A 16,946-nucleotide genomic window follows, 5' to 3' on the forward strand; every position below is an offset into this window, starting at 1 on the left:
TCTAGATTTTAGCCAGACCGTTTTTTTTTAGCCAGACCGTTTTTTCAGTGGTGCCATTAGGAATTTACTGACTAACAGATATGCCCATCTCAGTGGCGCAACAATCAGAAGGTGCCCATATATTCACAGACCTTGGACTTGACGGATGCAACCGACTGCCGAGGGCCCATTCTTACTATTTGTGTGACCCTTGAAAGGTCAAACAAATTCCTTATAGCCTATATTTCTTCAATTTCATGCGAACATCCCCAGGACGGAATTTTGATTATTTTTTAGGCCAGGAAACACTTCAACAAATTTGTCTGCAAGGGCTTTGCACGTATAAAGCAGCAGCTGTCCGTTTAATGCGTGTCAATCATTTCTGTCTGTCAGAATGTTTGCCATGAGAGGAGGAGATACTCGTATATGCAAAGAAAAAAAAAAAAAAGAATAAAGGTCTCGCAGAGAAGCCTCTCATTTGTAACAGAGGTCAGGTGGTTATGGCAGGCGTAGATACCATTGCTGCTGCTTAACCTACCTACTTACAAACCATAATAACGAGAATCTCACAAAAGTTGTGACTAATATCGTCTTCACTCTCCCCTACTAGAGACAGGGCTTTTCCTAGAGGCTACATAATACTAGTGTATACCATAACAATGCACAAAGACCCCACGTGCTGATTTCAACTCGTTGCAATGCCTGCAAAATGTAACTTCGCCTACGTTCAATGAAACTGCTAGAGTTACCGGAAATCACTATATGTATTGCCATTATCTATAAAGTACAATTAAATGCTTATCACATATTGGATCGCTGTACATAACTGACTGCCTATTTATAAAGTAAAGGTCCATAGAAAAAATTTAACCCAGTTTGAATCACACACTCTGAAAAGCTGGTTACGAGTCTATTATGAAATACAGTTGGGAAAATGATGCCCGCCTTTTATCAGGTCGAAATTGGGACTTGAAATCACGATTATTTTATGAATCTGACTTTACTGCCACGTCAAATTAACAACTCTCTCTCTCTCTCTCTCTCTCTCTCTCTCTCGCTATGCAATCGGAGGAAACGCCCACATGACGACACAGGCAAAGACCGCAAGCGGGGCTACGAAACTTGAACGTATGGCCAGGGGTGTGAGTGCATGACGTCAGCACTGACATTTAAGACACTTATGAAGTAAAGTATGCAAGACGATGCATCAATATCAATTGGCAAGGTAAAACGAAAACAAGACCGACTGGAGAAAAAACCGAATGAAAGGAATATGGCATCAACGCTAATAGTCTGACTTAGAAGAATAAAGAGAATCCTTCCATATCCTTTCTCATGATATTTCTATTATATCTTTTCATCGCCTTTATCCGAAATTTATTACTCAAGTTCAATATGCAGCATATAAAAGCTTCATCATCCTGTGGTACGAATGTGTGTGTGTGTGTGTATATATATATATATATATATATATATATATATATATATATATATATATATATGTGTGTATATGTGTATGTGTGTGTGTGTGTGTGTGTGTGTGTGTGTGTGTATGAGAGAGAGAGAGAAAGCAAAGACTGAAATAAATAATAATGTAGTGAAGGCACCAAACCCCGTCTGCTTTCATTGGGCTGTGGTAAGAAAATCTCCGTCGACACCATTAGGGGAGCTGAAATTAATCAAGGCAAACGAGTTCCTGCGCAGGGAAAAGACATTCCTGCGCAGTTAAGTCATATACCGTAGGTACTGCTCTCAAGGGTAAGACCTACCTGTTGATGGTGTTGTTGTACATATATTTATGTATACAGATGTATCTATGTATGAATGTATGTGTGTATGTGTATGAATATATATGTACGTATGTATGTATTCTACCTCACTGTTTCCTGAGCTATTTTCCTACCACGTCTATTACCATTCTACCTCACTGTTTCCTGAGCTATTTTCCTACCACGTCTATTACCATCAATCGGACAAAGGTGACAAAATCGTTAACCTGGACAAAGAATTTGACATTCAGAAAGCCCATGAACTGTTTAGCGATAAGACGCACATACGAAAACAAAAATATAAAATAAATAAAAAACTGTCGACAAATATCCCGCTGAATTTATACAAAATGACAGTAAAATAGTTGAGGACCAGCAGGGTATAGAATTTTTGGAACAACTTACGTATTTTCATGTCTTGCCAAAAGCGCATCTACACATACCTGTCATTTCAAGTGCGGCTTCTTTTATGTGCAAAATCTCAAAATGGCTACCAAGTGCCATTCATCTTGTCTTGGGAGTTTTTCCTTCTCATATAAAATATGAAGACGATTTTTTACAAAGATTATTTCCATGCACAATGCAAAATTATAAAGTCTAGTTATGGATTCGTTACTTGCCAAGATACCCATCAAGGACGTACTGGCAAATTTGTAGGACAAATGCTGAGCCTTGCATGGATGGTTTTGGGAAAATCTTAAAATTAGTATAACTATGTTTCCAACGATTTTTTTTCTCTTTTAGTTTTTGTCTTTAAAGGCAGTTTTTACATACAGAAATTCAGCCCAGTTCAAGGCGTAATTTGAACTCGTAATAATAAATTGCTTTAAGCCTAAAGATTTGGTCTGTATGAGGTAAGTGGATGACCTTTTAACTTTTTAGAATCCGACCCCGGGAGATTTTAATACGTCTTTAACAAATTTGACGACCTTGTACCCAGCTTTAAATCTGAAAGTAGTATGGGAACAGCAAAACAGAATTCCGTCTCTGATCTAATGATGATCTGGATATCAGAATCCAGAAATTCACAGGATGTAGATCTCGCATCTTACATCCACTGCTTTAGTTATCATGGCATTTCAGTCAAGACTGGACTGACAAGCAACTAATTGTGACTCGGCCTGAATATAAGGATACAGGATTTAAAATAATTCGTGAGCAACTCATTCCCTCCAAAACCAAGACCCGCCACTAAAAAGGCCGTTTATAAAGCGAACCTGATTCTCTTTCTTCCTCGAATGAGGTCAAAGGGAACATACGAGTATAACAAATTAAAATCTCCACCTGCATGACAAAATTAGTCAAACCCGGCCGAGAGACAACACTTGTTTTCAGATGCCCATTTATGTATAAACAGACATTTGTTTATTTGCACCTTTAAATATGCTATAAAATATTATTTATTCTTGTACCTTATTTTATGTATTCGCAAACTAACATGTAAGATTATACTAAATTCTAGACACATATTTAAGGAAACACTAGTGTATGGTATTATATTTTGAATATTTATTTAACCACATCTTTAAACTTTCACTTTTTTTTCGTCATACATGATCTTTGTACCCAAAACAACGCCCTGAAATGGTTAAGTTGTTAATCCCTTGACCAACCAGTACCCATACCTCAAGGTCATTCTCCCCACACGATGGTAGGCCTATATAAGATCGAAAGGCCGCGTTGTAAGTCAGTAGTCGCTTGATAATGCCATAAAGGCGAAACAGCTGTCGCGACAAAAATCAGTAAATGGAAGAAGGAAGTCTGCGCATTTTTCACCAGAAATTGACGAACGAGAATCGGAAAAAACTCCGTCGATATGCAAATACCTGCAACAAACTTATTGATGCCACTAAAGCAATTGCTTTTAACGAAAATTATATATATACTATATACTGTACATATAGATATAATATATATATATATATATATATATATATATATATATATATATATGTGTGTGTGTGTATATATATATATACGATATATAACCTTCGGTGCTAACCTGCAATGCAACAAGGAAATTAGCCCAATGAAAGCACATCTTAGTGCGGCTGACGTGCTTACCGCAATTCCTATGTATATTTCCCCCCTATGTTTGTCTGCACACACCTTTAGAAGTTCATGATCTGGTGCTTTACTCTTCTTTCTCTCTTTTGACAGAATTTTAGTGTTAGTCGATAAACAAATAATTTATTTAAGGCCATGGTAGTGTGACATAATCACATGTCAATATTTATTCGTCAGATGCAAAACACCGATGATTTATCAAAGCTAAAGAGATGAATTACATTTTGTCCGTCAAAATTCGGGCCAAGATAATGATTTCTTAACGAACTGTTAAAATCATCATGCTTGTCAGCGTATGGTGATTAGGTCTACTCTGTTGGAACAAGCTTTTAGCCAGACACTTGGCGTTAATGGATGTTGTCAGCTTGAAAGATCAGCCCTCGACTTCTGTTAGGTCAGAGCCATCATATAGTAGTAAAAAAAGTAGCTAGGGTTCCCGCACATCGAATATTAAAAACAGTATGAAAAAGTGTCACCTAGCAATCCTGCTGGGACGCTCTGGAATTTTTAGTTTCCAAAAGCAACGAATAACCTCGCCGAGTGAAGCATTACACCAGCAAACAGAAGGACTGTTTCAAATAGGACACACCCCATGGCCACTGTCTGGGAGAAAAAATAATTTTATTTGGGGATATTCTCAAAATTTCATTAAAAAATGTTTTATTTCGAAGTGGCCGCAGGCAAAATAAAATACAAAAATAACCATGTTAAATTGAATGGAAAAAGACATCACGATTCCCCCTGCTTTTATCACTGCTGGACGCTCAAAATGCACTTAATGGCGGAGTAATCGACTTTCAAAACACTCCGGAAGTCCTCCACCTCCTACACAAGCTCCATAAAATATAGACACAACAGTAACTACGATGACGAGTGTGGAGCCAATTGGCCAATAACCAGTTCGTGGTGCGAAGATGCACGGGACGCCATCTCTTGCAGTGGTCTTCCCTGACTCTCAATCAAGTCAACTCGGCCAAGTTGCATCCGACGACGAGTCGATTGGCCCAAGCAGCCTTGTTATTATCAAGTGCTACCACTCTGTGATAGTGCCAGGCAAAAGCCATTAAATAACACCCTCCTTTTATCGATAAAAGTATCCCAATCACAACTGATCCTTTACACAGGGTGGCATTGCGTGTCAAAGCAATGATTATTTATAGGAAGTATTGTGGCAATACCCTCCATCACCTTTTGCAGAACTCGTGGCTTATGTAAGCATTCTTGTCTGCTGAACTATAAGTACATTTTTTTAATCACCTTGCAAACAAACAGACATACAACAGCAACGAAAGATTTAACGACGATGGCGGCACGAAGATAATGTAGCTTTTTCAGTTAAATACTACTGGTGAGAGGTGTTACGAAGAAACTCTTGCGTCAAATCTATTCACCTCATAAAAACTTAACCATTCACGAACCAAGTAAAAACTTGAACAATTGATACAAATGTAGCCATGCGGATATTAGATTTTAACATAATTTTGTACAGGGAAAGCGCTCAACAACAACTTCATGGGAATTTATAAAGATTTAATCACAAACATTTCATAACTATTCACTCAATGGGGAACACGGGGGAAATTGAAAAAAAAAAAGGTTGCCTTAAACTCATATGGTACATGATTACATACTAATCATGTACGGCGACACGGATGCACTGTAATTTGTAAGATGTTTCCGACAGAGATGCGCGTAATGACGATAAAAAATCGCCGGCACTTTTCCATGCTAATATCTAATCCCACAAGTATGTGAATATTGTGGGAAAAATGTCAGAACAGAGAAAAACACAGAAACGCGTTTATGAGTTGCAAAAGCGTGTGTGTTTGAGTTTTGTGAGAGAGTATGTATATATATATATATATATATATATATATATATATATATATATATATATATATATATATATATATATATATTCACAAATATCAATTGTTTAGAATATATATATATATATATATATATATATATATATATATATATATATATATATATATATATATATATATATATATATACAAAAAGTGAGCCTTACCTACCTACTGCTATATTTTGTAAAAGCTAGCAGTGCCTAGACATATAATAATATATATATATATATATATATATATATATATATATATATATATATATATATATATATATATATATATATTATATATATAATCACAAGTGGACCATATAAAAGTGATAGATAAGTATTAACATTTAATACATATGTTTTTGAATAACTTTTCGATCCTTCCGGTCCTCTCCCGGTCTCTAGGAATAAGGCTGCGTATAACTTTTTCTGCAAAAATAGACAAAGCGTCAAGTAATTCCCCCGGTAAGCAAGAACCCAACTTCTGCAGTTCCATACCGAAAATAATGAGGATTTCACTGTCTTCTATGTAAGAGAAAGTAATATTCACGATACGAAAGATTCGGTATCTTAATTGCGGCACGCTCTGTCCAGGCCACAATGAACCCCGAAACTTCCCAGCAGTCACCATAGACGTCTTAGGTACACCCAACCCAAGATGTTTGGTTATCCATTGCGTCATTTTTTCTCTCTCTCTCTCTCTCTCTTTTTTTTCTTTTTTGCGTCTAGCAGCCATGACTAGACCAACTCTCATCTTTCCTACTTTCCTCTTCCCCTGGTTGGCCAAGACTTCGTAATGGCTTCCATACCCAGGGCAAGGTCGCTATCGTGAGGTGCGTTTGTTCCACATCGTATCTCTTCCTGGCTCTGATGCGCTGCCACTTACAGTCTGCCTTCCACTCACTCCAAAACACACTGCAGACTACAGTTAATGTCCTCCACTCACTCCAAAACACACTGCAGACTATAGTTAATGTCCTCCACTCACTCCAAAACACACTGCAGACTATAGTTAATGTCCTCCACTCACTCCAAAACACACTGCAGACTGTAGTTAATGTCCTCCACTCACTCCAAAACACACTGCAGACTATAGTTAATGTCCTCGAGAACTTGTCTAAGCTCAATTTTACGCAGTCATCTGGAATTACTTTAATATCATTCCTATGCTATTCCTATTCAATCATGAGTTATTATTCATACCATATTTTGCCTCTGAATTCCAATGCGTGTAAGCTATATTTCTCGGTCGTTTTGAGAGTGAGTTTTGTTATGCAACACTTCCTTGCCCAAGGGCGACATGTCCGATGGAAAAATTATCTAAAGATTCTTGTACCACTCTACACATAACAAAAAATTTGTAAAAAAAAAAAAAGTCCCAATGGTGAACATGAAAAATTAATAAAACAATTGCATATAAACAACCAGGTATCAAGAGCATTCGGATATCATTTACATTTTTTCATTTCAAGAAAATATGCAAAATAAGGTAAAACAGCCTTCAACTCGTGACGCAGAAAAAGTATATAAAAACACTGTCTTAAGATCCTTACACCAAGGAAGAAAAGATAAAGAGTTAGGTAGCATGCAGCAATGTTGGTGTTAGTGCTAATCTCTTTATGTAATGGTTAAATTCAAAACATTATGAAACTGAGAATTGAATATTTGATTGTATGGCCGTTGTATTTCTTTCTCCTCATTTTGTAAATATGATCCGCCGACAGAGAGAGAGAGAAGAGAGAGAGAGAGAGAGAGAGAGAGAGAGAGAGAGAGAGAGAGAGAAAAGAGAGAGAATCAGAAGCAACTCCCTGGGCCGCCGGCACCACTCCCACCACCAACAAAGAAAAGCAAATTTTCCTCATGGCCACAAAGGCAGCCCTACAAATTCTAAACATGAGAATTGGACAGGGAAAACGAAAGCTGGGTTTATATCTACGAAAAGAATAAACATGAGTCTTACCATGACGGAACTGAGTGAAGAACAAAAGGAGCTGGACAGCATAATCAGTTGGTGATTAATTCAGTCATTTACAAAGTGGAAAAATTGGACATGTCTGATGACTGGTGGGTTAATGACTCATGGTGGGACTGAAAATAAAATAAGAAAAGGAAATGAAGGACTCACTTGAGAAGCATTGGTGTGAAACTGAAAACAGAAATTACAGGAAACAGAAGAAACTGAAGAAATGGATTTTATCTATACTGAAAACATGATCATATCACTGTGTAAAAGATTCTCAAGTATGATACCACTACGTACACAGAGGCAAACTGCAAGAACTTAATATTTCTGGTTCTATACCTGTCTGCTTTCATGACTGTCAAGTCTGACGGACACTTGGTCATCCTTACCCTTCCAGAGTCCAGTAAAAATGATCGATTAAGATACTGCATTTCTCCGAGCAAAAAATATTCACCGGTATGCACCAGGTCTGTACTGAACTTCTTCATTTGCTTGCTAAATACATGATTGGCGATTAGTTACTTGCAAAGTAACCTCTTGTATAAAGAGAAAAAAAAAAATTAAATTCTAAAATTCGGTTATGCTATTTTGTACTTCCATAATGTTATATCGTGAAACATTCATATAGACAAATTTCAATCAGTAACTTATTACTGTCAAAATCTGTACAAAAGAGGAAAATCTAAATGTACTAAAAGAATATACACAGGTGCTACGAAAATGCATATTGACCACATTTACAATGAGTAACATCAAATTACATTATTTCTACCATGAACAGGAAACATGAATTAGAAAGAAATAGAGGGCACCAATTCATTCCCTGCATTTCTTAGAGAAAACTGACAGTTATGTCACAAAAACGCCTCGGGCAAGCTTCCTCGTGGCGATCACCATTTCTTCCCATTCTAACGAAGTCACGTGCTAAAGACAACCAAACACAAACATGCAAGCAACAGGTTCTATATTTGCGCATGAACCCGCAAACATGTTGAAATGTGTGGGACTAGAACTCACCGCCCACAGTCCAGGGGTCATTTACACTGGGAACCCGTAGTCTCCCGCGGTTCTTTCAAAAGTTTCCCAAGCACTTGGGTGAAACGCACAGTACTCCTGCCGACAAAAAATTCCCAAATGTGCTTCCATATCAAAAGAATAATATTACGTATAAATTCAATTAGATCTATCTAATACGGGAAAACAAAACGCTTCTTTTCACAGTCCCAGAAAGATCTATCGTGGACTTGCCAAGAAGCAGAACAGGCACCGTTAATTCCACTTATCTCAAAATGCACGAGGCCTTCAAAAGACTGCTCAGAGCCTGGCCAAATTGAACAGCTGACGGGACACAAATAGAGATCACATAATCACGAGTAAGGTTCTGATCGTATCTTCACTCAAAAGTCAAAACAGCAAATTACTACACTCAGTTTTGGAAACGTTTTTCCGAAATAGACCTACTTTCTTAACTGAAAATCGAATGTTGCACTTTAAAAAAAAAGAACAAATTTCATAACAATTCATTGTGTTATGAGAAATAAGTTTGAACAGAAAGACAACGTTCCTTAAAACAAAACAGCGTATGCTTTAGTGTACAAACTACGTAAAAATGACTAATTTTGAATAAACAAGACTTAATGAGAAAAATAACTTGCTTAGAATAAGCAGGCTGGAATTTTGCGCATTCCATAAAAGCAAATTTATGCTGTCATATAATGCACGAAACATATTCAGATTTTTTATATACCAAAAACTGGGAAATCATATATACACATTTGTAAATACACACACACACACACACACAGGGAGTTTCTGATGAATATGTATAATCACAAGATTGCAACCCCCGCCCCCAAAATATTACAGGTCAATCATTTGCGCCACAGGTTCACTGCCGTTCATTGAGGCCGTCACCAAAGCTAAGACTCTGTCAACCAACATCTTTAGCTAAATTTGTGGCTTAAAAGAGCATGAAAAAAATCCAGCGCTGCTCTTTAGGTTGCTGTAGACAGAACCCATACAGCATGTTGGTCTCGATATCAAATCGACAGCATTGGTAGCTGGTGACTGTCAAACGCTTTTGTCCTTTAACAAAAATGCTGTTTCGTTATCAGGGGAAATTGATGAATCAATCATTCTCTCTCACAAGAATGTCTCTTAAGTATACTTATGAGTTCGCACTGGCGGAATAATGGCTATGGTCATAAGCTGCCGAGCTATAATGTTATGCTGTACCGATATTTTAAAACTGAAATGCTGATTACTTCCAAACTTTACGAATACATTTCAATTCCACAAGCTGACTGAAGTCTGTAACCTTCAGCTAAACCAAGTAACGAAAGAACAGTTCGGTTCAGTTCAGCTGATGGGCAAAAGTTTTGCTCTATCAGTGGCACCTTACACTTCTAACCTGAGGCTTATTCTTTTTTTTTTTTCTTCATTCCTTATCTGGTTTAAGAATTCTTTTCTTTATATCCTTCCTGAACAAAATATTTTTAAAACATTTCTTCTTATTTTATATAGCTCATACAACCACCTTATTCCTTTCTCTTGACTAGATACAAGTAAAGCAATAAGTGTGCTATCACTGCATTATAACCGCGCCCCGTACATTATTACAGAAACTCGTCTATTGTCACAAAATATATTCAATTTTTTTTTCAATTTCTATATAATCCTCTGTCTATTTCTTTTGTTCATCGTTGGACGAGTTGGTAGAGTTCTCGGCTAGCACTCTGCTAGGCCCGAGTTCGAGTCTCCGGCCGGCCAATGAAGAATTGGAGGAATTTATTTCTGGTGACAGAAATTCATTTCTCGCTATAATATGGTTCGGATTCCACAATAAGCTGTAGGTCCCGTTGCTAGGTAACCAATTGGTTCTTAGCCACGTAAAATAAGTCTAATCCTTCGGGCCAGCCCTCTCTAGGAGACCTGTTAATCAGCTCAGTGGTCTGGTTAAACTAAGGTATATATACTTTTCTTAACGTCTTTCCTCTGCTATCCTAGTCCTCATTTGCCGGTTCATGTCAAAAGTCCTCGAATACCTTCCTCTTGTTTTCTTTAGCAGTCCTGGGTTTCCTTACGTAACAGGCAATCATTGTCTTAATAAATAATATTGGGAGTGAGTCTTTCTGTGGCGAAATTCGTCAAATTTACATCAACGTCCACGAAAAGACTATTTCTTCCACGTTCTTCTGATCTGCTTATCCGTTCGAGAGAAATCCTGCTTGTGCTCACTGATAGGTAAAAACATTGCCCTTTCCAACGTCGGAGGTGGTAATGAACTGCATTTCCTCTGAGAGAGAGAGAGAGAGAGAGAGAGAGAGAGAGAGAGAGAGAGAGAGAGAGAGAGCTTGCCGTCCAGTTGTGTACTCCCACTCCACAAACAAATATTTTACCCACACAGAATCCAAGGGCATACTTTGTATTGCCTGTTCGTTAAATCTATCATTGGTTGTCTTCTGCATTCAGTGGCGTGGAGTCTTCAAAACACACCTTGACATCAGTGTTGAATCGGTGCTGTTTATTTTCCTATTCAACATAAAACACAAGGTCATGAATTTCTTTATTCTCCTTCCACCTCCCATTTGAGTCCTACCACAGGCCAAATCATCTTTGAACCATCAGCGAAGTTATTAACAACATTGCAATAAAAACGATTGCAGTTGTTGGCAACTGCAGTGTCGAAGACCTGAAAAGGTGGAGGAAGACCAAAACAATCTGGTCCTCAGAGAGAGAAGTTACCTCACGCCCTCACGATGACGTCTCGACTCTTGATTGGGTGTAGGCAAATGCCTCATGTTCCTATTGGCTAGCAAGTTCCCGTAGTTGCTATGACAGACGATGGCCTGGGGCAAGTGCATTAGGACAAAATCAAAACCATCGAGTGGGGCCTGAGGAAGCAATATTATTAAACTCTTAATCTTACCTTCATACTTCTTGTGAAAGTCAGAATAACCAAAATGCCGTGTTCAGAAAAACGAAAGAACAAACTGCATGTAAACTTTAAAAGTGGAATTTAAAAATGAATCATTCTATTGACTCATTTCCGTGATCCGCTGACGAATATTTTGAAGTATATACTTGACTATTCCCTCAACTACAACCATCCTTTGTTCGAATCGTCGTCTTATCTTCAGACAAAAATGTTTTAAGGGTTTATTCTTAGCGGAAAAAATTCAGCCCAATGCCAAACAGTACGAGAATCACGGGGAAAATCTGTCAGAAACCAGCAAGTTGTTATTCATAAAATATTAACATACAAAGAATGACGCAGCTGTAAGACAAAATGCGTAGGTTCAAAATCGACGCAAGTGAAGATAACGTCACACAGGAGGTGACTTCATGTTCAATTTCAACTTGTGGCTCAAATGCTAAAATACATTTTTGTAAGTTTTATTCAACACCGATATACTCGTATATGCCCGGAAATAAATACAAATGGCACAGGTGGAATAGCAGTCATGTGGATCATTTCCAGAACCGCAAAACCGTTCCTAGGAAAATGGCAAAACTAAGGTGTCAGTCACAAAGTATGAACGTCCATCAAGGCAATTAGCTTACCTAAATTTTTCTTACTATAACCATTTTCATTCAATCAGCATTTTCACACAAATATTCAGCGTCATTTACGTTGTACTTTACGTAAAGTGAGAATGGGGTTTCCTTTTAAAGAAATACCTCCCAAAACCATAAAAACCGCGATTCCATGTCCAGACTTCTATCTAGAACAAAGTTTAATGAACCATCCCCTGAGAGACTGCTAATCATTAAAAGGTGGTAACGAATCCCATCACTAGAGTTGTTGTGTACCTGCTACCAGAAAGACAAAGGGAAAAAACTGAGTTCCTAAGGCGAAGGTATAAAGTCTACACCAAACCCTCCTACTGAGGAGACGGGGCTGAGAAACAGGTTTACAGGATGCAGAGGACGAGAAGGCTGGAGAAGTCTTGAGAGAAGGAAAGAGAAAACCTTCCTTGCCATCTTCAGAGACGCAACTGGCGTGGTACCAGCCTAGGGAAGCCATTACGTAACCACTCCCGTATGTAATGGAAGTCGATGAAGGAACACAATGACGGGGACCGAGGAGTAACTAGGCAACGCAATTAGGGAAGGGAAACGTACATTCAAATGCCTAACAACAAGCGCAGGGTTTAACCATGACTACCGGTGTCACGGCCAAAACGTTATGGCCGTAACGCGTGACTGCACCGACCTTACGCAAGAGCTCGGACGCCTTGGACCTCCGGCAGATGGAGCGTTTCGCCGAGAACCTTGCCAATCACGAATGTAAGCAAAATTAAACAACGCCTCGACCCCTCTGCAAACTCACTCCAGAAGACGCCTTTTCTGCAAATACAGAGCACGAAACAGCCTGGTGCAATTTGGATTTGCTTATGTGAAATCACATGAAAGATTAGCATATACAATTATACACACTTCAGGACCTAAACAATAGCATAAAAAGTGGGACGTAACACTTCAGCAATCTTCACATTAGAAGAGTGTAATGATTATTTAACCCATGCTCGAATACATTCGATAAGGCTACTAAATTATAAGATTTTTTAGTCATACCTCAAAGTAAAACTTTTGATATGTATTTTACAGTGGCTTTGGAAATAAGTTGACATTTAAAAATATCACTAAAAGCAGAAGCGTTAACAGTTCGTTACAGTCTATAGTGAACGCAGTATAATTAGGATCTTTTTACCCATTTTTTTTTCTTTTCCATCAGTGGTATCGTCCATTTACTGAGTCTATGTTAAGGAAAAGGAAAGTTCGCAAGACGATTTCAAGTCCGTCTTTGACATGATGGGAAATTGGTGATTGGAAGTGAAAACTTGAAACCTATTGTAATAACAAGAAAACATCAAGAAACCACAGGTCTGATGTTGTCCGGGAGGGAAATAGAAGAGTGCAGCAAGTATTGTCGCCATCATCAAGTCTGATAGAGCAAAGAAATGAAAGACTGAAACGCAGCTTTCAAGTGAATTAACAAAACTTTCCCTAAAAGAAATTCTTTATATTCATGCGAAGGAAAGAAAATCAGAGGACGGAACAAACAGATCCATGTATAAAAAGCAAGAACTATCAAGCGAGCGACCTCGCTTTCAATTCTCTCTTGTAGCCAGCTTCCATAGCAAATAGATTCTAGAACAAAAAAGACTAAACTATGTCTAATAGTATGAATTAGTCTGCTTCTGAAGCAGCTTCAGATATTTGCAAAACTTTATTACCTAATCAGGGATTAACGTAAGATAATGTTTGTGTGACAACGCACGTGTATGACAATATTCACCTTTGTAGCCAAGGTTTTGTTTTCAACTTTTGGGGTAACAGTTAATATTTTTTCAGATGTGGGTGCAAAAAATTAAGATCCAGTGAAGTATTATATCATGTTTTCAATATGATGCCTTTTCATGTACAACATGATGCATTTTCTCTTAAACTCAGATCATTTTGTTTATTTACCTTCTTAAAGGTAATTTCCCTCTTCAAGGAAAGAAATAAAACTACTTGTTGTACCACCAAGTACAGACCGTTCATTCTTCGGGTTGAGACTATGAACTTACAATTTTTTTGTAACTACGGTCATTTCTCCAGCAATGTCTTCAGTAATGGAGGTGGTGGTAGTGTTCTCGGTAAGTCTACACTTCTCACGTCTGGTTTTCCTCAGGGTACTGTTTGGGATATGTATCTTTGTTCCACGTCTTTAGGGGCATAGTAAGCCACACATTGTTTCCCGGGTTCATCTAATCAACAGGCTTAACTCAAGTTCAGCTACCATCCCCCACTGATTAAGCACCGACTTTTAGGTTCGAGTGGACGAACTCTCTTTGCTGCCCTATTTTCAAGACGCAGGGACAGGCTAGTATTAAGATAATGAGGTCTGAGTGCTTCAGATCTTGTGTTTGGCCATTGCTGGAGTAATCTGCTCCAATTTGGACGTCTGCTGGCTCCTGGGACGTTTATCTTTTTAAGAAAAGTGTTTTGTTTTTTTTTTTTTGTCAGAGAAAACTATTGTACCGGCTTTGTCTGTCCGCCCTCAGATCTTAATAAAAACTACTGAGGCTAGAGGGCTGCAAACTGGTATTTTGATCATCTACCCTCCAATCATCAAACATACCAGATTGCAGCCCTCAAGCCTCATTAGTTTTTATTCTATTTAAGGTTAAAATTAGCCATAATCGTGCCGTGGTTCAAGTTTCATGGGCCGCGGCTCATACACCATTATACGGAGACCTCCTAATGATAGATCTATTTTCGGTGGCCTTGATTATACGCTGTAGCGGCTGTACAGAAAACTCGATTGCGCCAAAGTTTCTTCGGCGCAATTTTTAAATGTTATAACAATAACGTTAATTATGGTTTAAACCTTCGTTGGGAGATTAACCCTTTTTGTTCATCTTCAGTAAGTTAGGCTACATTTCCATTTCAAACTTCCATTAAGTGGGTCTTGCACATACCTAATCGCTGAACTGCCCAGTTCAGAGGTTTGTGATTCCCTTCACACAACAAAGTGAAACAATCATCCTGATCGTTCGACGCATGTTGACGCTCACTACTGGCGATCTGTAATAGTAAATAATACTATTAAGTGGAGTGCTACGTTGTCGAAGCTTTTTACCTGTTCTCAGCAACTTCAAGTATGTCTTCATATGTTCTTTATTTACTTAATATGACTACTCATTTTGCTACGTCCTCTTTTCTTGATATATGAGCATTTTCCCCTTCAGAAGCTTGCCTGGCAAATTAATTGCGTTTACGGCTTATCCCGAAATATAAATGTGTACTCATTTTTCCACCTCTCACTCTGCATCAGTACCCTGATGTTGACTTTGACGAATGAACGTATAATATATGACAGTTAACCGTTTATATTCATTTTCTTACTAAAATCAATCATCTCCAGTTAGACAGAGAGCCTGGATGTCTCAATAACCTATAACCTTGCACTAATAACGACCAATCATTGAAGAGGAGTCACTAAAAATTATGCAAGGCGAAGGTATTTTTCCTCTGGAGCCGAACCACAAACTCGTTAGGAAAAGAATCCGATAAACAGGACAGGAACAGGTCTATCAATAAAGCAAAAATATCTCAAATGAGACAGTAATGAAAATAACGGCATAGAAAGGTTTCAGAAGGAAGCATCACCACCCAGAGTAATCAAATCATTCTGTTTAAATGTTATGCAAGAGAGACTTTCAGGCAGGAATGAAATTTGCAATAAAATTCTCCAAATAATCGGTTTTTGACTGTGTACCATTCCTCCTGAAAGTGATCACTGCATGCTGCATTTCAGACCGGAGAGAGTATAAATGTTCAGTGATCCACTTCTTTTGTGTGTGTGTGTGTGTGTGTGTGTATGTCACCAGAGAGAGAGAGAGAGAGAGCTTTAAAAACCTTCAAATATTTGACTTAACGAACAATGTTAGCTGTACATCATTGCACACATATGTGTGTGTGTGTCACCAGAGAGAGAGAGAGAGAGAGAGAGAGAGAGAGAGAGAGAGAGAGAGAGAGAGAGAGCTTTAAAAAGGCCTTAAAATATTTGACATACGAACAATGTTAGCTATACATCATTGCACACATATGAGTTATATATTTTCGGCGAGAATCAATTGACATGAACCACTTAGTCACGGAGGAGCAATTCTGAGTAACACGACTGAATCACCACAGAGCTCGGCAGGAATGGCAAGTTCGCTTCATGTTCTCAAAGGCTAACTTTGAACCTCTACGTCTAAACATTTCTTGCGAAAACAAATCCACAAAGTCTCTTGAGAACAGGCCTTCCACAACTTCAGTCGCTCGTGCACTTCTCGAGATTCTGTATTATCAACAGCGTATCCTCTGTACTGATGTCAATAAAACTTTATATAGAAAAAAAAAAAAACGTAAATTCCGTGCTTCTTTTACTGTCATCGTCACACCAAATACACAAATAATTATTCGCCGTAACTGCTAGCGGTCCTTCATTGAGGCAATTTGCAGAGAACCTTCCGGCAAGCCACCATGGTAAAGGGGTTCCAATTCAACTATTGTATTATTAACTGGTCTCGACGGGTTCAAATCGTAATTGGCTCTACTCGTCTTGGTAGCTCAATCATAAAGTTTGAATTATTCAGTTCTCGTGGGTGCGAGAGAGATACATTTGCATTAGGGCACGCGCGCGCATAACACACACACGCTCACACATATGTATATATGTGTGTGTGTATATATATATGTATATATATATATATATATATATATATATATATATATATATATATATATATATATATAAATATGTATGTAC

General features: G+C 38.1%; 1 protein-coding gene across 1 annotated transcript in view; it reads right to left on the reverse strand.

Annotated features, from left to right (window-relative positions):
• The window catches only part of LOC136848007 (carbohydrate sulfotransferase 5-like), a 94,401-nt gene that overhangs the window by 26,345 nt on the left and 51,110 nt on the right, over positions 1 to 16,946 (reverse strand). The window contains 1 exon segment of the mRNA XM_067120017.1: positions 7,637 to 7,764. Within this exon segment, the coding sequence (XP_066976118.1) occupies positions 7,637 to 7,678 (42 nt within the window). The 5' untranslated portion in view covers positions 7,679 to 7,764.

Source organism: Macrobrachium rosenbergii, chromosome 18 (genome assembly GCF_040412425.1).
Source record: "Macrobrachium rosenbergii isolate ZJJX-2024 chromosome 18, ASM4041242v1, whole genome shotgun sequence".
In the NCBI taxonomy this organism is placed as follows: Eukaryota; Metazoa; Arthropoda; class Malacostraca; order Decapoda; family Palaemonidae; genus Macrobrachium; species Macrobrachium rosenbergii.